The following is a 22,693-nucleotide window of genomic DNA, read 5'->3' as shown; positions in this document are numbered from 1 at the left end:
GACATGCTAACATTCTTTTTTCAGCCCCTTCTCCCAGCTGGCCTGGCCATCAGGATCCTTTGGGATGACAGCTGCTTCAGGCAAAGGAAAGTGCAGGATTGACAGCAGCAGGTGGACCATTTTCACAGGCCTGGTGGGAGGGGGTAAAGTCTCCACAGCACACTGAACTCCTCCCAGAGCTCTCCAGAAGACATAACCTCTGAAGTGCAGCACAACAACAAACACATGAGCCAGAGGAGATCGTTTGTCTGTGGGGGAATGGATACTCACAGTTGGAGAGAAGACGCTTCTTCTGTCTGACTTTTCTTAGATCATCATTCAAAGTAAAGTTTGATATATAGCTCATGAGAATTTCTTTCCAATGACACCCTGAAAGTTCAAGTTTTATTGATATATGAAATAGAAAACTTAAATAGAATAGTTTGACTTGTTTTAGATATGCTTTTTTACATTGTTGACAGATAGATGAAAAGACCTATACCACTCTCATAGGGTAGCTGTATTAAAGCCAATTAGCTTAGCTTGGCATACCATCAAGACTGTAAACAGATGGAAACCCAAGCCTGGCTCTGTCTATAAATCACAAAATATGCCAAACCAGGAGGCCTATCTCTAAAGCTCATTTGTTTATGTTATATCTCATTTGTGAGTTAAAAAAATTGTCTACGGTTTTATGTTCTGGTGCAACAAATTGGGGGAAAAAATTAAAAACTGCAAAGCCAGGCTAGCTGTTTTCTCAGTTTTGGTCTGTATGATAAGCTAACCAGTTAGCTGTAGTCTGATAACGTTCTGTTGATTGAATTTCCCAAAATATTGAACTATACCTTTAAAGGGTGGGGTTAGCAGTTATAAACTAATGTACTTTTAATCAAACTCTGGGAATATCTCCTAATAGTCCGCTAGCTGCCCCCTCTGTGAGGCTGCTGAAAAATATCGAGTGTTTCTACACAGCCCTGGCTCTAGAATGTGGGGTAGAAATAAAGTGGATTGATGCAATCCGTTCCAGTCAATCATGGCGTTCGTGCTCGTGCACAGGAGGTAGGAGGTTATAAAGGGGGCAGAAGGGGAGCAGAGACGGGGTAATGGCCGATGAACAACCTAAGAGGAAATAAGCGGCGGAGGGACTTCCGGGAATGGTTACTCTGTTTTTGCTTGGCAGGTCAGTGACATTGGTTTTGCTGTGTTTCACGGTGCCAACAGCGCAGTATTCTTTTGTCCTGTTTGTTCTTGGTATAAGTTGGTTAGACTAAGAAGAGAGTTGTGAGTATCGCTGTCTGCAGCTACTGTGCTAGCTCTGAGAAACCGTCTCGTCCGCTCTGCATGTTAGCTTCGCTGCAGCTAATATAACAGCCTAAGCGCCCCGTCGTTGTTGATTCTGTATTGTGATATTTGTCCTATCAACGTTTGCGAAGGCTTTTATGGACACGAAGACCTGAAAACAAGTTTGCGAGCTCATTGGGATTGGTGCATTATTTGAAATGCTAATGCCAGGTGAAGTTACCTTCCTTGTTAACTAAGCTACAAATCTACAGGTGTGTCTTCGGTCACTGTAGTTCTGTAAACTAAACCTACACTGATCTCTGGCTAACTTTACTCCGTAACGTTGCAGATGTTGTGTGCATGTCGTTCCTTTTGCTAACGTTTTTATTACTTTTGTTTTTCTTCAACTGTTGGACGCAAAAGTGGACGCACACAATTCCGCCATTTCCCTCCTCGGCCAGTTGTCAGCATGGGTTGCCATGGCGATGCGCGTCCGAACTTCGGAAGGAACACCGAAGGCAGAGGTGGGTTTTGTTTCGCTCAAGTTTTTCTCCAGGATACCTTACTCTGCCCTAAAGGCTTACTCACTCACTTAATTAGAGAACCTGAACCGGTTGTTTACCACGCACACCAGCCGCTTCAAGAAAGTGACAACAGCCCTTTATGTGTCACACATGTATTTATTCACATCCTTGTTCCCCGTGGAAAATATTTTATGACAACATCAAACAACATGTAACTACACTGACTGTACAAATATGTGAGAAAACAAATAATGGGACATGAATATGGTTTTTACGGCAGTGGTCTTCTGTTGATATAAAAAGAAGTTCTTATCAAAAAATCTGTGTTCTCATCATGCATTTAAAAACACAATACGGCACCAACAAGGACAAATGGTTCTATAAACAATATTGACATAATACATTCTGATTTAAAGTTTAAGGAAAGTAAGAAATGGAAATTTGTTGACTACAGAGTCTGCTCTAATGATGATCAATGATGATGATGATCTTTTTTTTATCATGTCACATTTGTGAACATTTCAAGCTGTTTTCAATTTGATGTTATATTTAGGATTATTTTTATGTACTTTACTGAGATGAAAGTAACGAAAGTAATTTTATTCTATCATCTACTGTTTTGTATAAGGCAGTAGCTAGTTCCTGTTAAAATACATGGAATTGGGTTCGATTAAAAACATGTTGCCTCTTTTTCATCTTTAATACACAGTAGTGTTATAATCCAGTGCGGTTGTGCAACATCTTAAAAGTTTCTTGACACATTCTCATCTGCCTGTACAATTCATCCAATCCAAGGCACATGGGAAAGTCATTCAAGAGTGTCATCACTGTGTTCAGAGGTTACTTTAACATGAGGACAGCGTACACCTAGACTCCACCACAGATAGAGCATCTCCTAAGATGGAGTTATGGCGGCCAAAACATTTGTGTACAGCCTGTGTTTCAACTTCATCACCTTCATGTGCTGCTGGCCATGGCTTTATTTGTGCCAAATTTTGGTTTGGTCCTCTTCAGTGGATGCTCATGTAGCTTCCATCTGGGTGAAATCTGTACAAGAAGTGAAACAATAATATGTCAAGTCTACTATAGCTCTGTTGCTTGAGAACAAGGAACACATGACTGAATCTTGTGATAAAACTGAGGAATGGAAATGGAAATGCAAGAAACCAAAGAGTCCACATTACTTTGTAAGCGGGTACAACATGATTTGAGCTTCAAGGACTAAATAGAAACGTCCTACTTTTTAGCTGTGCTAGTGGCATAGCTTAGGAATGGCAATCTTGGCTGGTCAACTGGTCCATCACTTTGGTCCAAATTAAGATATCTCAGCAACTAATATATTTGTTGATGGGGCATTTGGTTTTTTTGTGAAATATCTCAACAACTATTGGATGGATTATCATGAAACTTATTGCCAAGCAATAATGTTCCCCTCTGAATGTATTGTGATAACGTCTATGACTCTTACCTTTGCCATCTGCAGAACAGATGTCATTCCCTAGCAAATGTTAGCATGCTAACACACAAAGTTAATATGGTGAACATGGTAAACATTCCACCTGCTGAACACTAAAATGTTTGTATGCTGGTGTTAGCATTTAGCTCAAAGCACTGCTGTGTTTAAGTCCAGCCTCAAGTATAACTGCAGACTCTGTAGTTACTTAATCATGTGATAAACACTCAGGTATGTCCTTGCTTTGATGTATGTCAGGTGCAAAATCATCAAGATACAGACTGAAATATTTTTGAGAAAATACAAAGATGTTGTGCCTGAAGAAAAAAATAGCAAACCACAATATGAAAATGTGGATGATTTGATTAAATAATCTATAAAGAAGTAACACACAAATGAGGATGGAATGTCACAACGGAGATGACTGGCAACACGACACAAAGCAGCCCACAGTGTTTGGTCTCACCCTTAAGTGCTAGAATGGTTGTCTGATGGTTCATCTGTACTAGTGGCCTCAGCGCCAACCATCTCAACTGACTCAGAATTTTTAGGCATTGTGTCAGACACTTTGTTTTCTGGAGAAAGTCTGCACACATGAGCATTAATCATGAGTCAGGACATGCAGGAGGGAAGAAAGAGAGAAGATCCTGTATGAGCTAAATAGTTTAAGGTCACACTGGCAGAAAACAATGAAAAAATAAAACTTCTTTCCCGCAAATGCAGAGAAATACAATGTGACCTTTCATCCAGAGGCAGAGCAGTGCACAAAACCAAAGCCTTGAACTGCAACAGACAGGCATTAAAGGAAATACAAGTGGCACTGACAGTGCCTGCCACTGTACATCAAGGAGGGGGAGAGGGGCATTAGCAGGGTAATTACTGTATCCTTAATATAGCACCCAGTATTTCATCTGAAATTCCACTAATAATTACACTGAAAGGACAATCCCCACTTGTCTGTGACTGACTCACTTCCTCTTGCATCCACATCTTTAGTGAGAGATCAGAGGTTTAGTGAGCTGCCGCACTCACCTGCTGTGTGTGGGACTGCGGTTGTACGGTGAAGCATGAGCTCCAGGGTGAGGGTACTGAGGTGTGTCGGGTGTGTCATACTCCGTCAGGCCAACTGCCAGCTGGTTACGCCAGTTGCCTGTGCTCTCTACTGAGGACACTGCAAACAAGGCAAAGGCAAACGCACTCAGTTAATGTTGGAGTGTAACTCAGTAGTAATTGTTGTTATTGGAAACACTGTTAAATCCAGCTTCACTTCAGTGTTGCAAAACACAACTTCCCCTCACATGATATGGCAATATGTTATTATTACTTACAACATAGTGTGTCCTGGCTCAATTTGTAGGACCAAAATTATAAACTATAAAATATTTGTTAGGGTTAGGGTTAGGGTTACATATTTCTCATACATACATAATAAGAAAAGACGTCAATATCAGCTGGTTTAGGGAAAAACAACTTCAAAATTTTTTTTTTGTTCATGCCGTGGAGAAAATATCTATTCAATCCTGATGGTTAGAAGAGCCTTTGAGGGTTGTGAAAATACCTTCAGAACAGTGCTAAGTGTTATTATTAATATATGAGAAGCACAAACTGGAACTGTTTTCTTCCTAAACTTATATTCTTGGCACCTTAGAAAAGCTTTGGATGCAGGATGTGAAAACTCTCCAGTGAAACACACATAAATAAAATGGTTTGGGTGTGTCAGCAGCTTTTTAAGGCTTGATGAAGGAAGTCACACTGTTGGGGAAAAAACATAACTCAAATGAACAAATTAGATATCAAAATAAAATGGCATTGCTGGCAGGATGTGTACACGTCACAGAGACCCCACTAGCTGATATATTATGTAACAACTAACTGCAGTCTGATATGGAAATATATCTAATACTAATTTAGAAGATATAAACTGGTTTTATTAAATGGTGTTTTCTTTGGAGATTTTTCTTTCTTCAACAAACTGCTCAAGGACATTGTCTCACCTGAGGAGAAGGAGGTGGTTCTGCTGGAGTGGCTGAAGGCTGCTGGCATGGTCTGGTAGCCCAGACTGAGCTGAGAGCCACTGTCAAAGTCAAATCCAGCCAGCATCCCCCTCCCTCCCTCCCTGTGGCCCCTGCTCCGGTGGTACCAGCCTCTCAGATGCTCCGCCACCAGGGCCTTCTGCATGTTCTTTGCCAAGAGCTCATTTCTGGGCCCCTCTCTGTTCCGGGGTGGCCTCACTGTCGCATAGGGATTCTGGGAAAGACCATCTGCCCGGTCAGTGCTGTAATGCCTGAATCTGTCATGTCCATGATACCCATTCATTTGGTAGGAGGGATTGACGTTGTAGTGACCCTCGACTTCATTCTCAAACACATAGGCACCGTTAGCATAAGGCTCCATGTCTGAGCAGGGGTAGTCAGCGACGTAGTAGGCACTCGGAGCATAGTGTGCTGAGGTCTCACATGAATAACTGCAACCAGAATGGTGCTGGACTAAGTTGGGCATGCTGCCGGTATTTCCGTACACTTCCACCTTCCTGTGGAGGCGATGCATGGTTGAGGTGCGGGAGTCCAGTGTACTGTAGTGGGAGTTGGCTGCCCCGCAGTAGTCCAAACTGGACTGACTGGTGTAGGAGGAGCAGTCCTCCAATACCTCCGTGCTGTTGCTGCGGTGGGGTTGTGACAAAATAAACACTGGCTTCTCTGAGTCTGTGTCTTTTCGTAGTCGAGGTTGTGACTCCAGACTTCCGCTGCGATGCCTGAAGCAATGAGGAGACCCCTCAGACCTGGAGAAGGGACACAACTCTTAAAATGTTTCTTAGGCTCATATCTCTGAACTTGTTAGCAGATACATGTTAGAGATTTGTGTGAGAGCTTTGGTTAAAGGTTGGCAAGAAGCAGGCATTGGGTTGCAGTGAAGTTATTGTTGAGAGGAGGGAAAAAAATAGGGTTGGCAATGCTGGGGAAAAGAGATCACACCTGAGCTGGCTGCTGCTGTAGGCATTGCGGGTCATAACCGGGGTAGGAGGCATGCTGCGTGGATCTCTAGGAGGTCTGGGAAGTGTTTTATAGGGACTACTGTGGGTGGAGGAGACATCTCTTGGATTCTGGTAGTAGTGGGAAGCCTCCTGGCCTTCAAAAGCTAATCTAAAAGGGTGTGGTATTAGGAGAGGATCAAAAAAAAAAGAGATGAGATTTAAGGAGAGGCACGAGGATGCAAACATGACCCGGCAAATATCATGGATTCTGCCAAAACATGATATCATAGCTTCATTCCAAAAACACGTAAGCTTCAAATAAAATCAAAAGTTGTGAAACAAGTTACACTTCTCACTAGACCTCATGGGAAACAACAAATAGAACGGCGCGGGATATGTGTTTCCTCACCTGCTGTGATTCTTGTTATTGTGATTTTCCCTCGGAGATCCCTGTCTCTCTAAATCAAATTCTGCCCCCAGTGATCGCATTGGGCTAAGCTGAGGGGAACCTTGGACCGACCGTGACCGTGGCCTCTGATTGACGCTGTCTGAGTCGTCTGTATACAAAGGCAACACCGAGTAAAAATATAGACTCTCACTCTTTTAATAACAGTTATTTCATTAATCATTTCAGTGGGACAGATGATTTTAATGCACCAGAATGCTGTCTGACTCACCATCATCCAGTGGGAGACTAGACAGGGAGCTACAGTTGGAACGGACGAGTTCATCTGGTGAGAGAGAAAATAACTCCATATTTATGGTGAATATAGCTAAATGATTAATGCGGAAACACAGGTCAACCTGCAGCCATACCTGCAATGATCACTGAGGCCCGCTGTGTGGGCTTTTTTCCCTTCTTGATTCTGTACTGGTTCATCTCATCCTCTATCTGCTGCAGTTTGTGCATGGCATCCAAACAGTTTCTTCTCCTCTTCTTCTTGACTGTTTTGCACAATTCTGGCTCATTTGCAAGTTTCTTAGCCGCCTCCACAATCTTTTGCTGCAGAGCAAATCTGCTCTCCAGGTTCCTCAGGAAAGGATCCTGCACAGAACACAAGCAGCACATCCCCATAGATACCACTAAATAACAAGTATTCAGCTATGCATAGGTTAATCAGGAAACAACTACTATCATCTGATTTTCCTATTCATTTAAAATGCATTACAAAATAGATTTAATTAGGTCTTCATGTCACATGAAACTTATTAAAATGATTTTAAATAAGCCATCAATGTAGTTCTGTCACACTCTGCAAATTAGTAGCTGAGTGCACATACTGTAAAGGGCAAGGCTGGCAATATTATCTATTTTTCCATTGTAAACAAATCCCATGAAAAACAAAACCAGCTATCTGGTAGACTGTCTGTCAGTTCTTCTCAACTGTCCTATTCCGTCCGCGGTTCTCAAAATGGAGGAACATCTCACAGTGCAGTGCAGTGGTATGACTCATATGATTGATATGTGTTAAATAGTTTTTGACCACCAGAGGACTTTCAGCTACTTGCTGTTTGTGACCTTTATATGGGTTTTGTTGACAATAGGAAAAAAATAAATATCAGAATTATTCTTCAAAGAGTTAACTATATTAACTTAAACATGCATTGAACAAACAGTCTTACTCATGAAAAAATCAGGCATGCATTTGATTTAGATGCACCATTAAATACAGACCTCATGGTAGGGGAATAGGTCATCTAACTTGAAAGCAGTGCCAACTCGCCGTCTGACCTGTGGCGGTCTTTCACCTGAAGAGAGAGGATACTCTTTTGGCAGCTTGCCAGTAAGCTCCTGAAAACACAAAACAAGAAGTCCCCCTGACACTTAAATGAACTGAAAGTATCAGCAGAAACCATCAATCCAGTGGCCACACAGTGAGACAGTTTAATAAGGGGAGTTCAGCAGACTGAATGCAGCTGTTTACAGAGAAAGACTTATATGTGCCTTGCAAAATTTAGTACCAGCGCAGAAGAAGTGTAATACAAAATGATTTCTCACCGCCTCTCTCAGGCAAATCTTCTTCAGTTCTTTTGTTTTCTTGGCCAAAATATCTTGGATCTCTTGTTCTTTTTTCCTCAGCTCAGAAAGTTTCTCTTTTTTCTGTTCCTCACTCATTTCAGAGTCTGCAGAACCTGTGAAAACAGTATTCTGTTTATACCCTCACATCCAAAAATGCAAACCACTAATTTACAAACATCCCATCATTCATATTTTACAGACTAGTCACTTGAGAGGACAAATATGATCTGAAAATATGAATTTTGCTTAATATACAGATGCTTCGTGAACAGAAATAATTCTAACCAACCTGTAGATACCAGACTCCCATTGCTGGCTGTTATGAAGTTATTCTTCAGGCCTGTGTCTCCCAGTCTGTTTATTTTTGCTCCTCCGTGCTCAGTGAGATCCATAGCAATTTCCTCCAGGCTCCTTGCTGCTCCTAATTTGGCCTAAAAGAATGAAGAACATTATGTAAAGCAAAGATTAGTAGATGGTCAGTATTCTAAGTAACAGGCAGTGACTGACAACTGACACTTACTTTGCTTTGCTTTCTGTCCAAGTAGAACTGGTGCTGGCTAATGGCCATGACCCAAATGGTTTTGATCAGAGAATGGCTGGCATACCACGTGTGGATGAGTAGGCCAGTCTGCCCAAAGGTGCGCTTGGTTACTGCTCTCCTGTTGCAAGGAGCACAGCACAAAAGAAATTAATATAAAAGCTGCAGTGAGAGGAATAATGACTTTAGATAAATCCTGAAAAGATGGATCAGTCAGAGACAGAACAAAAATAAAAACAACAAAACAATCAGCCTGTGCAAACAAAAGAATCAGAAAGAAGAATCTCTCCTCCTTCTTACCTGTGTGGATCATTAACTTCTACAGCAAATTTTTTCTCTCGGAAGTACAAGTTTTCTAGCTGCTTCCACTGGTATAGCTGCAGGTAAGAATGTAGCAATGACTATCTGATTAGAGAAATAGATGTTATGTGGTAATTCACAACATAATACTGTATATACAGAGATAAAAGGTAGTGCAGTGCCAGGAATAATGACTTTGAAAATGTTGATTTGTGACTATAGCTCTGGTGAATATTCCTATATCATTTCAAAAATCATCTATAATATGGTGGCCATAACTGTCATGACTGATGTCAGATAAACTTGCAAAAATAAAATTAGTAGTGCAGGTGTTTCAGCTAGTCTGTTTCAACCACAGTCATTAAAGAAAGCCAGACTGTAATATGAACGGTCATTACAGTCTGGGCCGCCTGACATGCCAAGTCTGCAATAATGCAGGTGTTAAAGAGAGAAGAATGCCACAAGGGGACATTACACAAAGACTCATCACAGTATACAACGCTTTCCATGGCTCATCATATTACCCAGGTGCTCACACTGACAACAGCCAGATATGAACAATCTGTTTGGCTAAATGAGTCACTGTATGTCTGGACAAAATCCGAATGAGACACAAAGTAGACCAGACAGCACGCAGAAAATGATATTACACGTGGATGCTTTGAGGAGTATTGTGTATCACATTTAGTAACAAGTCTGAAGAGGCAAACTTCCGCCCAGTTCTACTTTCAAAGATGTCTTTTTAAAGATTGATTCTTTTTGTTATTTGACATACAAATTAGTAAATGTCCTGAAAAAGACAAAGAACCAAAACTCAATCTACTCTGCAGTATTACTTTCAAAGACAGAGACAGACCAGACAAAGAAGTGTAGTATCTAGTCTTACCAGTACAATGTATGTTCACAAGTCCCACAAGTTTATTAAGTTATTAAATCCACCCTGGCTTTGCTGTCAGCACAAACACTTTGTTCTAACTCCTGTCAGCTCCTGACTTGTCTCCTCAGGTATTCTCAGAACATGCACGATAACGCCCAAATCCAGCCCCTTTTCCATTTGACATCAGCAGCTCACTCCCTCCTCTCCTCACTCCAAAACACACCACAGCCTGCATACAGCTGGCTGCTTGCACAATTTTAAAATGCAACAGACAGAGATGGATTGCACCATGTCGCTGTTTGATTGCCACGCTTTAACAGGACGACAATGCCAGTAATGAATAAGGATTGTTCTGAACAGCGCAGCTCTGCATGTCTGCACCCATATGCTCAAGCCACAGACTGACCAACATAGCTTGCAGATCACTCACATGGGTGTTTCTCCTGACATGTCACAGGATAAAACAACATTAATGGAACAAGAAAAGCAGGTTCACTATGAGTGTGATTCTCAAGGACTTTATTCAAAAACTCATTGGCCTCATTATGGTTAACTGCTAGAGCTCTTTAGACTGAGATTGGTGTCCCAGTTTTTCAAGTCTGGCCTCGCCTGCTCCAGCTGAAGCCCAGCCTTTGTTAGAGTGGAATAGATGATGCATGAATTAGAGCTGGTGAATCAACACGCTACGTGCAACAGCGGCAATCCTCACCCATGCTTTGTGCTATCATGTTCACAGTCAGATTAGTGAAGCAGAGAAACAACAAGCGGCCATTTTAGAGAGCCAGCTGCAGGGGATGTTTACCTTTCGAGGTTTTAATTTATCCTGCAGGTCATACTGGCCGATGCCCTTATAGCTGATTCCAAGCCACCATGGGATCCCTTGTTTATCCTGTCAGGCAAGAGCACAGTTTATATGAGATGGCTGACTCACTCTCAGGTGCAACAGCTGTCATTTCTCATTAATCACAGTGGAAGACCTACCTTAACTTCATAGTAGTGCACGCCATACGTGGGCAACGATTCCACTAACGTCAAATACCTAGAACAAAAGCAAATTTCTTATTTAAAACCACTGGCTGCTTTTTCAACATCTGCACGTGGTTTACATTTGAAATGTGAAGATAGCACTGGGAATGTGATATCTGTCCAGAGAATCTGTGTGACTTATTGGACTGCAACTGAAGAGGAGCTATTGATTTATATCAGATGATGAGAAGGGGAATGGCAGAGAGAGGGTAGTGCTAATGGAGGTGAGAGGAAGATAAAATAAATGAACTTAAAGCTTAATAACATTCATTGTCTAATAATGCTTTTTTTTTCTCAATACTTACTGCACAATGGCCTGTCCTCGGGAGACCCCTTTCAGCTGTTTATAGTATTCAATTACACGATCCTCACTGCAGTGACACATAAAGAAGACACCCTTTTACTCTTTAAACAGGTGTATATTATCAGATTTAGTCATTCTGCATGCTCCCTCAGACAGGAAAAAAAGAGAACTGAATACATTAGTAAATAATATTGTTGGTAAACTAATTAAATTGAGTGTAAATTTTCTTTTTAACCTCAGATCAGTTTGTCAAAAGCAAGAAGTAAGGAAAGTGAATGTTTTCAGGTCAGCTCTACAGGCCTATATGACCTACAGGTCATTGGTGTAGGCAAGATTTCAATTAAGCATTTCTTCTAAACATACCAGTATGCCAGTGATGGGTGCTCCTTGAGTACTTTGGTGGGAAGAGTTGGTAGTTTCTTCAAGTCAGCTCTAGTGTTTTCATCACTGAAACAGAAAAAAAGATGACAGTCTATAGAATTACTTAACTACTGTACCTGAGTACTCCTACTTTACTCAAGTATTTTTAATATTGTACTGCTTTGTACTGCATGACTTCCACAGCAAAACTTGAACTTTTTACTTGTGAGCATTTTTATTGTGCTACAAATTTATAGTCTTAAAAAAATGGAATCAGCCAATAAATACTTGCTTAAATACCTGCAAAACCCTGGCAACAATACATGACATCATTGTCCTCAATGCCTTAGATGCTACCCTGATTATAAAGACTTTACTTGGACAGCTAAAGATACCTATATTTCCAAATCACCTTGCTTACAGCTGGTCAAAGCCAGGTGGTGACCTGCACAAAGACCTGCAGTATTTCGTCAGAACACTGCAAGTATATAATATCAAAAGGTATCTCTGTTAACTACACCTAATAGCTGCTCTCTGCAATGTGAAGGTGTCTCTCAGCTCTGGTACTTGGCTTCTATCAGCACTATGAGATTCATTAGTTGGCTAGCGCAAGCTTCTCGGCACTCTGTGGTAAGCCCCACATAACACTGCTATTGATTTTTGTTGTCTGCACTGAAACAAGTGACCTATTGAGTGTCTTTGCTAAAAGCTCACTATTAACTTGTCCTGCTGCTGTTAAATACTTCTTACCCAGCTGATAATGTGCTCTTACCTTGTGTAGTCTCCCTTAGCCTCCTAATGATAAAAAAAATTACATCTTATTAGATTACATGCTTTAAGATGCAGCAATTATTGTATGTATATGTGGCTATTAAAAGCACTAACCTGCAAAGCATTTGCAGCTAATTTGAAGACGTTTTCACTCTCCACTTCGATAATCCCCTGAGAGACATAAAAGATCAACAGGATAAAAAATAAGTAGGATGCAGAAAATGCGGTCTGTGTGGATAAAGCTTTCTATATCCAAACATAGAATCTTCTCTCTGTTGCCCTACAATAACCTCTCAAAATGAACCCTTGTGTTTTTCTAGTTTCTTAGACTGTCTGCTTTACATTCCAGCCAGCAGAGTGAGAAAACTGTGCCCTGCAGCCACTGTGTCTTGAGCTGAGGTGCTGCAAGGGTCCAGAGACAGTGAATCATTGAGGAGCTGCTGAGGAGAAAACAAACAACCATAGCAAAATCATTTTTCATTTCTTCAAACCACAGAAAAAACTTACATTGTAGACAGCAGATTTCGCATTCAGGAAGAATAACTCCACCGTTATGATGTCCTTAAGCTGCGTTATGTTTTCTACATAAAACCTACGACAGATAAGAGGAGATTTATACACCACAAATTTAGGGTTAAACTGTGATAACTTGTCACTTTATTGTTGCTGCTGGGAAATCCTGCATTTGTACTTTGCCAAGTATGTGCTTCTGTAAGCAGTCTGAGGTGTGGAGTGATGTGCAAAACCCTGAAAACCTCCAAAAGGACACTTCAGAGTCCAAGGTTTTTCAGACACCAGCTAGAAATATATAATCAAGACAATCAGGATATGTGTATTTTGTCACAGAACTACCACTGACATTGTAGACAGCTGATAGCCATACTCCATGTCAACAAAGTAGTGCTCCCTGCTGGAGACCCTGTGCTTTGCATGATGAGATGAATTATTACCTGACCAGGAAGTTGAGGGCAATGGACCCGGGCTTCTTCGAAAAGTCATGTTCAAGAACTCTGCGGTCCATCTGCAACCACTTACGCTGACCACTGCAACAACAAACATACTGAAGCATCAGAAAGCTGCTTTTCGTGCACGTCTGTAAACATACATCTTTGGACATCAGTAAATGTCCAAACCACTGAAATAAAGATAAATAAATAGAACAATTTACTTACTTGTCATCGAAAAATGCAAGTCCAAAGAATTCCTTCTCTTTGAGGTTGAAGTGGGAGGACACCAAGTCAAGGAGTTCGTACGACAGCAGCTTAGGCTGTGGGGGAGATTTAGATTTAAACTGCCTTTAATCATAAATAGTAAAATAATTCAGTCAACTTCCTTAATAAATGCCCCATAGAGACTTGAAAAAAATATTTTTTATGTTGCCTTAGCGCACATACTCAGGTGCTTAACCCAGGTCGTGTTGCTGTAGGGTGTTGTTCCTCCTTGCTAAATTAACCTGCTGGCCCAATCATATATTTTGAGGGAATGTAATATAGGAAATGAAACCTCCCTTACCAACCCTATTTTCAAATTTTGTAAGGCATTTTCACTGAAATCATGACAAAGCAGTCATTACATTACGGAAAAATCAATATCACATTACTTGTGATATTGTCTTATTTTTTTGGCCACTTGGGTACAGTTTACAAGCTGTGAATACAACAGGGACAAATTAAATCATTTTAAGCTGGTACTGCAGTTGTTAGCCAATAGTTGCCTATTAGTAATGGAGCAACATTATCATTTTTGGAGTGTGCCAAATTCAGTTCTCATATTCACTCCTCTTTTAACTCTGGTTTCCCAGGAAATATCTGCTTCTTTAGCTGCTAAATGCTCCCCTGTGTTCACCAGCTGCTTCCCAAGTTTGCCAAGCAGTACCATTCACATTACACATAGTCATTAAATGCATTGATAGTATAAAAAGTTAATTGATTAAATTAATTGTAGCTGCTTTAAGTCAGGAACATTCATACCTGAACCAGCAGCTCTAGCTTCCTGTCATCCAGCAGCTGCACTTGGCACAGTCTGCCCTCAGTCATCTGCAGGGGGAAAGAAAAGAGGAAGTTCAAGGCTTGTGACAAAGATTGCAAACTGTTAATCATCACAAGGGACAATGACAAAAGGATCTCGTGAATTAGTAATGTTTTCACCACTTTGGCAGTGTATCATGCAGAAGGCCCAGGGATATTACAACACTATAATATCTAGAAATAGAGTTGAGACAAAGCCTTTTGTTAAACAGTTGCCATATTTACTATAAGCAGTCAAAGTGGGCAAAGGCCATGGTGGCAAGTACAGTGACCCTGTTCAAGAGAAAAAAAAAAAAAACACTGACGTTGTTAATGACAATAAAACTATTGTCTCAAGGATTTGTTGCCGTAGCAGCCAAAGGAAGGATTTTTAGCACTCTGAGTCTTTCACATCTAATTGTAGTGCGATTTTGAGGTACTTAGACTTGAGTATTTCTCTGTTATGGTTACTTTATACCTCCACACTACATTTCAGAGGGACATATTGTACTTTCACCACATTTATTTGATAGATAAAGTTACTATTTACCTTGGTTAGTTACTGCAGATTTTTTTTAACATGTAAATAAAATATGATCAATAGATACAGAATATATAGAAAACACTGAGGTTATATTAACTTCACCTCCATGAGCTACAACATTAAAAGTCTGCTCAGGCATGAATGCAACCATAATAAATTATACTTTTACTTGGATACAATAACATTTGCTTGCATTACTTCTGTACTTTTACTTCTTTTACATTTTTAAAACACGGCTTTTACTTATTTAGTATTTTCACACTGTTGTATTATCTCAGTACTTTCTCCACCACTGCAAAAATTTTCACTCTTTCCATTGTTTCACCCCTAAGCAATAAAACATTTATGCATCAAGTTCCAGCCAGCATGCAACTCTTAAAGCAGTAAACCACAACCTCATATCAAGTTCTGACTAAGCGCTGCATCCATTAAATCTAGTTTTCTGGTACTTGTACCCGCACAGTAAGAAGGAAATGATATTTGTTTGCTTGCGAAGGATCATTTTAACCACAATGCCCTTCAACAAATGTTTCTTGTAATGATAGAGGCAGGCTGACCTACTGGGAGACACCGAGAACACCATTTACTTGATAAATCAAATAGCTGGTAGGAATGACAGATTGAGGTTAACCAGTTTTACAACAAAACCTGCACACAAACTGAAAAAAAGCACAGCAAATAGATCCAACAGCCTCTTCATCTGACAGAATGAGGCTGATCACAACTTCTAACACTTGGAGTGAACTGAGCAGCTGCTGTACCTGGTAAACCTCTCCAGGGAGCGTGCAGGTGTGGATGCATCCCTGACCAGACTTCATCCTTTAATAAGAGTCTCCTCTTGGATCCAGACCGTGAAATTGTTAGCTTTGACTGAGCAGCAACAGACAATCAGGATCCAACACCGACTTCCATTCAGGTTATTGACAGGGCAGCCAGGCCTTTTGCTGTGTGCAGTGACAGCTTATAGAGTTTGGCCAGTTTACAAGAAATCAGCAGCTGACTTAATGAGGGCTGGCGGGGTCAGACTCCTGACCACAGTTTAGGGTTTACAGCTTATTAATGTGAACAATATGGGTCAGACAAGAAACACCAGTGGTTAATATAAGGATGTTAAGCATGTCTATATTGTCTGCTAATGCAGTTTAATTTACCATCATTTCACTAGTGCGCTGTTCTGTGGCTGAATGGGTTTAAATCTGGATATCAGGTTTCTTTTGCTTCTTTCTCTTGTAAATTTTAACTGAGTGATGTTATTTGATTATAGAGGCAGGAGAAATTCCCACTAAACTGACTGAAACAAGTCAAAGATGCTTTACTTTACACCTACTGTTCTTCTAATGTATTCTTTCCTCACACTGGACTAATAAATGATTAAACAAACTGCCCTGCGTCCTGAGAGGGGGCGGGCACACCCAGTCACTCCTTTAAATTACACCAACTGTATTGTTTTAATGAGCACTTTGTCGATTACAGCCTCTGAATAATGTGTCTTTCTTATGGCCACTGCCATAAATTTTCCTCCATGATCTAAATTAAAAGTGCACATTCAATAAATCCAATTAATTTGGAGTGTGGCTGCTCATGACAATCACAGAGAGTTTTATTACACTGATTTGAGCTTGATTTAGTTATGACTGCATCATGGTGGGGTCACACAATTTGTTTCTGTAATAAGCATGACTCCAGACTGACATATACAGTAAGGGCTCTGGCCACTAGGTGGTGCAGGGCTGATTATTCCTCTTTGTGAGGAAGAAGTTCATATGGAGAAAATGGCCACTTAAACAAGCACACACCACTGAGGAATTTTCATAAGCATTTATTAGTTCAACAGACAAAAGTCAAATTCAGCTGGGATGGCTCGTGCTTATGCAATATAAATGAAATGAGTGGGAGGAAGAGCCCTGATTTTTTAAGAATCTACACCATTAATCATCTGGGAGCTGTAATCACTACAAGATCTGCTATTTATAGCTGACTGAGACGCCCAGCAACCCTGACTAACCCTGCAGCTTCTCAGTAGTGACACAGGAGATTTTATCAAATATTATACACAAAAAGTGACAAATGGCATAAGACCAGTGCAGGCTGTGATTAAATAACTCAATAATTACATATGCACACTGGATAATCATTTAAACTTTCATTAGACATCTCATGATGTAAGTGTCAGAGCCAGTGTAACTCATCACAGCAAAGCAGGGAGCACTGCTTGGACAACCAAACATACCCCATTCAACCACAATAAAGGCCCAGCCTTGGATCCTGTGGGGTTAAGACAAGCATTGAACCTTCATGTAAAAAAGACATGGGAGGGAGAGAAAAAAGAACTGTCAGTCTTTGTTTTTGTCTCTCCGGAGACTGGACAGGCGCTGGTTGAGTGCTCCGCCACAGGGTGCGGGTTTGGCTCTAGTCTGGAGCCTGAGGTTGGCATATAGACAGCTTGTTATATGTGTGCTACAGTGAAATATCCCAGTAGAGACTTAGGGAAGGTGCAGATGTGGCCTCCTTCACAAAGAAACCAAGAATTACCATGTTCATTACAATAAAAACATAACCTGGTAAAATGTAGAGATGTAAATCCTCCTAATGATGAACAGACATTGTAAACCACATGAAAATGCTTGTTTTATAATAGCCTATTAACAGTGAAAAATTATGCCATATCAAGCTGTAAGTGTACAGCAAGCTCACAGGAGAATTGCTCTGTCTCCTGAGTAAACTGTCTGTCAGTGTTTAATACGTCAGATTGGTTAAATGTCATGTCCAGACTGCAGCCTGTCTTATCTCAGTTTCCCGTCTTCATGCATTATTGATGAAGGCTGGTATCACACACAAGTCAGTGTCTGCTCTGTGTGCTTACATGTTCTTTTGAAGACACCCACTGCAATTCTTCAGACAGGTAAATTATTTTTCTTAGTTTATAGTATCTTAATTTCCATTTCTGAGAAAACCTGTGCAAATTATTAGTATCTTGAGACTGGATTTGCCCATAAAGACAAAGACAAGAAGCCCAGAGAAATCAGAATAAAATCTTCCTGTGGCTACAAACAAGGATGTGACATCCAGTACAATGTGGTGTTAAAGGGAAACATGCTATCTTCTGTGTTTTGGGTTCATGAGCTCTTGAGTTCCCTTGTGATATTAAGACAATGTAAAATGAGCAGATCCTTTTCTATAGCTGTACCTGATCTCTGTCTGACCTTTGTTACCTGACCCTGACAGGTAACAGCACAGTTAAAGGCCAACTCCACTGATGTTACATCAAATTCATCAAAGTCAAAGTTTTCAGGTCTTGGGAAGTGAAAAAAGTTGTATAAAGTAATTCCTGATTACAGATGGAACAGGACAAAGTCTGATAAATTGTTACTTGAATCAGTGTCAGTTAGGGCTGAAGATTACAAGTTTGGCCCACATTAAAATCTAAAGGTAAAACTTCACAGTACAGTCCAAGCACAGAATGAGAAGCCAGTTGGTCACAGAGGCAGTAGGATGAAGGATATGGCAGGATTATCTCCTCATCTGATATCTCATCATGACTCATGTTGTCAGCAGTCAAAAGGTATCTGTCTACCATCATCTCCCAGAGAGAACCAGCCTGGCTGTTTGTGATATCCGGGAAATTCATGAACACAATGAGGCTCAGGATATTATGGACAAATTAGAACCTGGGAGAAATATTAATTTTGTTTTTTTAACAGCAGGACTGTAGATGTTCGATACAACAAGGGCAGGCTGCATCACAGGGGAGTGATTCATGTGAATGATGTCATCATGCAGTACATATTCCTATTCCCACCTCGAGAAAGGACGTCTACAGAGGCAGTAGGACATTGTGATATATCCTTCCATGTCCTGTCCTACAAGTGCAAGTAGCGACATGGACCACAATATTTCATTAGCAGCCACAGTGACAGTGGTGGTCAAATCTGCTTCTATCAATCTCTGTAATATGGTAATGCTAGCAGTAGAATGGCAGTTCATATTGAAGTGAGGAGCTTTGGTAACATTTTCACATTTTTCTGCTTTTGTCTTCTCCAGAGCTGCATACACTGATTGAACTCACAGAGTTTTCACTGCTGTCTTAAGAACTGACCTTGAGTGATTGTGACTGTGTGTTAAAAAAAAACTAAAGCTACATAATGAAAGAGAGATCCAGTGGTTACATTTTCATGACTGCTGAGTTAAAATAAATAAATCTGAATATTTAAATATGACTTTAAAACACTCAGTGCTGAATCTTTACAAGCCTGTAACAGTATTTGCAAATTCTGTTCCAATAGTTGTCAAGACATTTTAGTTTTTGACCAAAGTGTTGGACCACCTGATCAACAGACAGACCAATAGTTGAATCCTTAGAGCCACACTGCAACAGCATGGCAAAAATATTTCATTACGTCCATAGGGTTTAACCATATCCACACTTAAAGCAAATTGTAATGAGTTTGAATGTATTATATTTCTTAATCTTTCTTGACTGATAGAGAAGGAGATGAAATAACACTCAGTCCTCTAGAGGCTTAGAATTCAGTTGCATTCCACAATACAAAAGTGGCAAACACTTTTCTGAAGACTTTGCAAATGCATTGCAAAGTTTATGTGATTTTTTGGATCCAGTCTCTGTAAAAAGACTGATCTGGAGGTCGATTAGAAAACCTCTCCACTGTTATTGATTTTGAAGATCAAGATACTCAGGTTACAGATATTTTAAAAGCCCCAAACTGCCTAAATGCAGCATTTCAGTGCAGAATTTCAATGCCTTAAAAGTGCACCAAAGGACACAGGACTGATTCAAAACACACAGACGAGTCTGTAAGCATTAAGCTCTTACAATTTTTAGAAAGCTTTGCCACACGTTGCCCTCATTCTTACAGTTTCACAGCTGTCCCCGGTGACAGTCCCGATATCACCAACTGCAGAGTTTCATTACAAAAAAAAAAACCCTGCAGTGACTTTCTGCAGAGCTCAGGGACAAGGCACTGAGGCACGGATGTGAATGGGTGGAGAAAATGGAACATGACCAAATTACATGATGTGGACGGCAGTGTCTGTGGCCCTGTGAAAATCATCATGCTGTGACAGTGTTGACTGAGATGCAATCAATTCATACTTATTGTCTTTACCTTGACTGAAAGCTGGATCAGCTGGAACTGGTTTTGATTTTCAGGACAGCTTGCACATGTGTAAAACAAAGTTCTAATCCCAAATCCTCACCCACCAACCTGTGATAAGTGATGCTGCTCTGCTATAGGCTTTCAGCTATTATAAATATCAGATTTATTCTCTCTGTGGTAAGTGAATGAATACAAGATTACTTGCCTCTCCAAAAATAGATCTCTCCCCCTCTGTCTTTAGCACATTTCTCAGAAAGTCTCAGAAAGCTTTGATTCCTAAATGGAGGGTTGCCAACTGAGTGCTGAGACATTTCTCAGCAGCTTCAAACAGACAGAGGAGCATCTATGTCTTGTTACTCTCACACTGACATACAAGTGAGGATGCTCATAAAAAATACACTGAATTGTGTCTATTCTGATTCTGTTTAAACCCAGAAACATGACTTTAACGACCCTCTGCCCTTTCAAAGAGTTTGTCAGAAATGCAGACTGTGGTGATGAATGACACAGGACATCCTTTCCAACAAATAGGAAGAACGACAAAGTTTCACGCTGAACACGTGTGTCACTCAGACTCAACCATCACACCAACAATTCCTGTTTACAATGCCTGATGCTTTAAATACACCCAGATGTGCGTATTTTCCTCCAGCCCACAAGATAACATCAGTAGGTCAGTGTCAACCTCTGTGGGGGGTTGATCTTTGTTTTACTCAGAGAGTAAAAATTGATGCCAGAGTGATAAATGTAAAAAAGAAAAAATGCATGAGTTATTGAGGAGGAGGTAGCAAAGAGGATACCTTGGCCTTCCTGCACCAAAACTACAACAACTAGTGTAATGTCCATGTTAACCCTGAACTAAATAGGCTTGGCCTGGGTCACCAAATGTCACCACAGTAATTCTCAAACCACATATAATTATAGGAAATGCTAGCAAGGCAACCCCCACCACCACCACCACCACCACCATAAAAATGTCATTTTCAGGAATAAAGTAATGCATAGGACAGGCATGATTCACAGTGCAGCAAAAGGGTAAAATGATGATTCATCCAGCATTTTTAATATTCACCATGAAAGACTTCCCAAATCAATGTATTATACTGCTGGTTCATTCAGCCAGTTAAGTGGTTCATAAGCCACTTTTTAACTTAAAACACTCATCTAACAATACCATCTAACATTTGCTTTATCCACTACAATCAGCAGCTTTGCTCACAGCATCCTATGATGAGACTTGCCCACCTCAGGGCCAGTTTCCACTGTGCAGGGAGAACAATGAATGTGCTACAGTAGCCTACTGTACTGTACATGGGTGGTTTCCACCTGAGCCCCACGACTGAACAGACGTGTCAAATAAAAACCACACTCCTCCTTGTTTCACTGAGGAGACACGCCAGTCGCTGCTGAGAGACAAACCCGATGCTGTTGTAATTTTCATTGACGCTCGCTCTCTCCGGATCACATGCGACCATGACTCGGTCTACTTTGTCTCCTCACATCACCAGCCCACAGAGGCGGGTTGAACCTGCTCCATCACATCACATATGTATATCGCCTTACCTTTGCGCTCCTTATATCCCGCTCTAAGTATTGATAAGGTAGGGCTTCCCCTGCATATTGATCACCCCGACGTTCAGCTGTCTCCCCGACTGCTTTTGCCAGGGAGGGGAGCCGCCGTGCAGCCGGTGTCCGTGTTCATCCTCCGGTGCTACACTGTAGCGCACACACTCGCCTCGTATTCAGCCACACTCACCACGCCTTCACCCGCCGGCTATTATGTGAACAAGCCCCGCATCCCCTCCCTCTCTCTCCCTGCCTCCCTCCCTCCCTCCCCTCTTATCCAGCAGATGCCGGCCGGCGTGGTTCACACTGAATCCCCATAATAATGAAGTGTGATAGCCTGAAGGCTGTGTGTGTGCTGCATCCCTTACTTTCCTTTAAAATGCTTTCTAGGTGCCCTGTTTAGTGTTAGCAGCCAGAATTATAAGATTATGTTTAATAATTTAGTATAAAATTATAGCCTACTTTGTTCTCTTGTTATCCTGATCCCTGAAAAGATAATCTTCAAAACTCTTACTATTGTATTCAATATTCACTTCACTAAGGCCTTACCTCATCACATAACATCAGGTTATTATATAGTGTTTGGATTCTCATTAGTTGTTACCATGACAACAACCATTTTTCCTTGGATTCACATAAAAATATACTGTATCTTCAACAAATGTTTATTGTTACAATAGAAAATAAAACACGTACAGTGGCACAATACATCACACTCAGTAAACCTACATCAAAACCAAACTTTTGGCAAACAAACACTTTGAAAAATTGAGAATAAAACATAAACATAATTCTAAATCTCAATGAATATGCAGATCCACATTGTAAAAAAAGTTAAATAATACGTTTTTGTTATGTATTTGGGTTTTTTTCACTAGATTCTTCATATCTAAATAATTGCAGACAATATATCCAGAAAATAATATATCTCAGTATGTCCTACTGTGTTTCTGAAGTATTTGCACCTTCAGTTTTTCATCACATTGCTGTCTTTTAATGCAGTGCGTATGACTTAAGTAAATTCTCAGAAACGAAACGGGTTTTTCATGTATGCTTTAG

General features: G+C 40.6%; 1 protein-coding gene and 1 long non-coding RNA gene across 4 annotated transcripts; one reads left to right on the top strand and one right to left on the bottom strand.

The window, feature by feature from the left end:
- The first annotated feature begins 229 nt into the window (after positions 1–229).
- LOC108882129 (uncharacterized) lies at positions 230–19,166 on the top strand. 2 transcript variants are annotated; one of them, XR_001960738.2, is made up of 4 exons: positions 230–1,159; positions 1,684–1,784; positions 6,843–6,942; positions 18,659–19,166. It is a non-coding gene; the product is annotated as an uncharacterized LOC108882129 (long non-coding RNA). The 2 variants fall into 2 exon arrangements; XR_001960740.2 differs by lacking the exon at positions 6,843–6,942.
- Positions 1,795–21,870, bottom strand: frmd4bb (FERM domain containing 4Bb). Of its 2 annotated transcripts, XM_018674417.2 has the most exons (24): positions 21,632–21,870; positions 14,375–14,440; positions 13,577–13,671; positions 13,355–13,447; positions 12,912–12,996; positions 12,519–12,575; positions 12,406–12,428; positions 11,637–11,720; positions 11,275–11,340; positions 10,925–10,982; positions 10,746–10,832; positions 9,067–9,143; positions 8,749–8,887; positions 8,518–8,659; positions 8,208–8,341; positions 7,884–8,000; positions 7,025–7,253; positions 6,886–6,939; positions 6,618–6,765; positions 6,210–6,377; positions 5,232–6,016; positions 4,270–4,408; positions 3,704–3,823; positions 1,795–2,831 (listed from the first exon to the last, which is right to left on the bottom strand). In XM_018674417.2, the coding sequence occupies exons 2-23, from the start codon at positions 14,438–14,440 to the stop codon at positions 3,706–3,708; spliced, it is 2,964 nt and encodes a 987-aa protein (XP_018529933.1). In that variant the 5' UTR covers positions 21,632–21,870; the 3' UTR covers positions 1,795–2,831; positions 3,704–3,705. The 2 variants fall into 2 exon arrangements, with proteins under 2 accessions (XP_018529933.1, XP_018529934.1); XM_018674418.2 differs by lacking the exon at positions 3,704–3,823 and having other exon boundaries at positions 1,796–2,831; positions 21,632–21,869.
- Positions 21,871–22,693: the final 823 nt, after the last annotated feature.

The sequence above is a fragment of the Lates calcarifer genome, linkage group LG6, assembly GCF_001640805.2.
Source record: "Lates calcarifer isolate ASB-BC8 linkage group LG6, TLL_Latcal_v3, whole genome shotgun sequence".
Lineage (NCBI taxonomy): Eukaryota > Metazoa > Chordata > Actinopteri > Centropomidae > Lates > Lates calcarifer.
The sequence above is the reverse complement of the archived record's forward strand: the minus strand, read 5'-3'. Positions and strand labels throughout refer to the sequence as shown.

Excerpts from the sequence above, each read along its gene's own strand:
- frmd4bb (XM_018674417.2), bottom strand. The coding sequence starts at position 14,440 with ATGACTGAGGGCAGACTGTGCCAAGTGCAGCTGCTGGATGACAGGAAG. Across the intron at positions 10,833-10,924 it reads TGCACTACTATGAAGTTAAG|GATAAACAAGGGATCCCATG; the intron begins GTAGGTCTTCCA and ends CTTGCCTGACAG. Across the intron at positions 9,144-10,745 it reads ATAAATTAAAACCTCGAAAG|CTATACCAGTGGAAGCAGCT; the intron begins GTAAACATCCCC and ends TCTTACCTGCAG.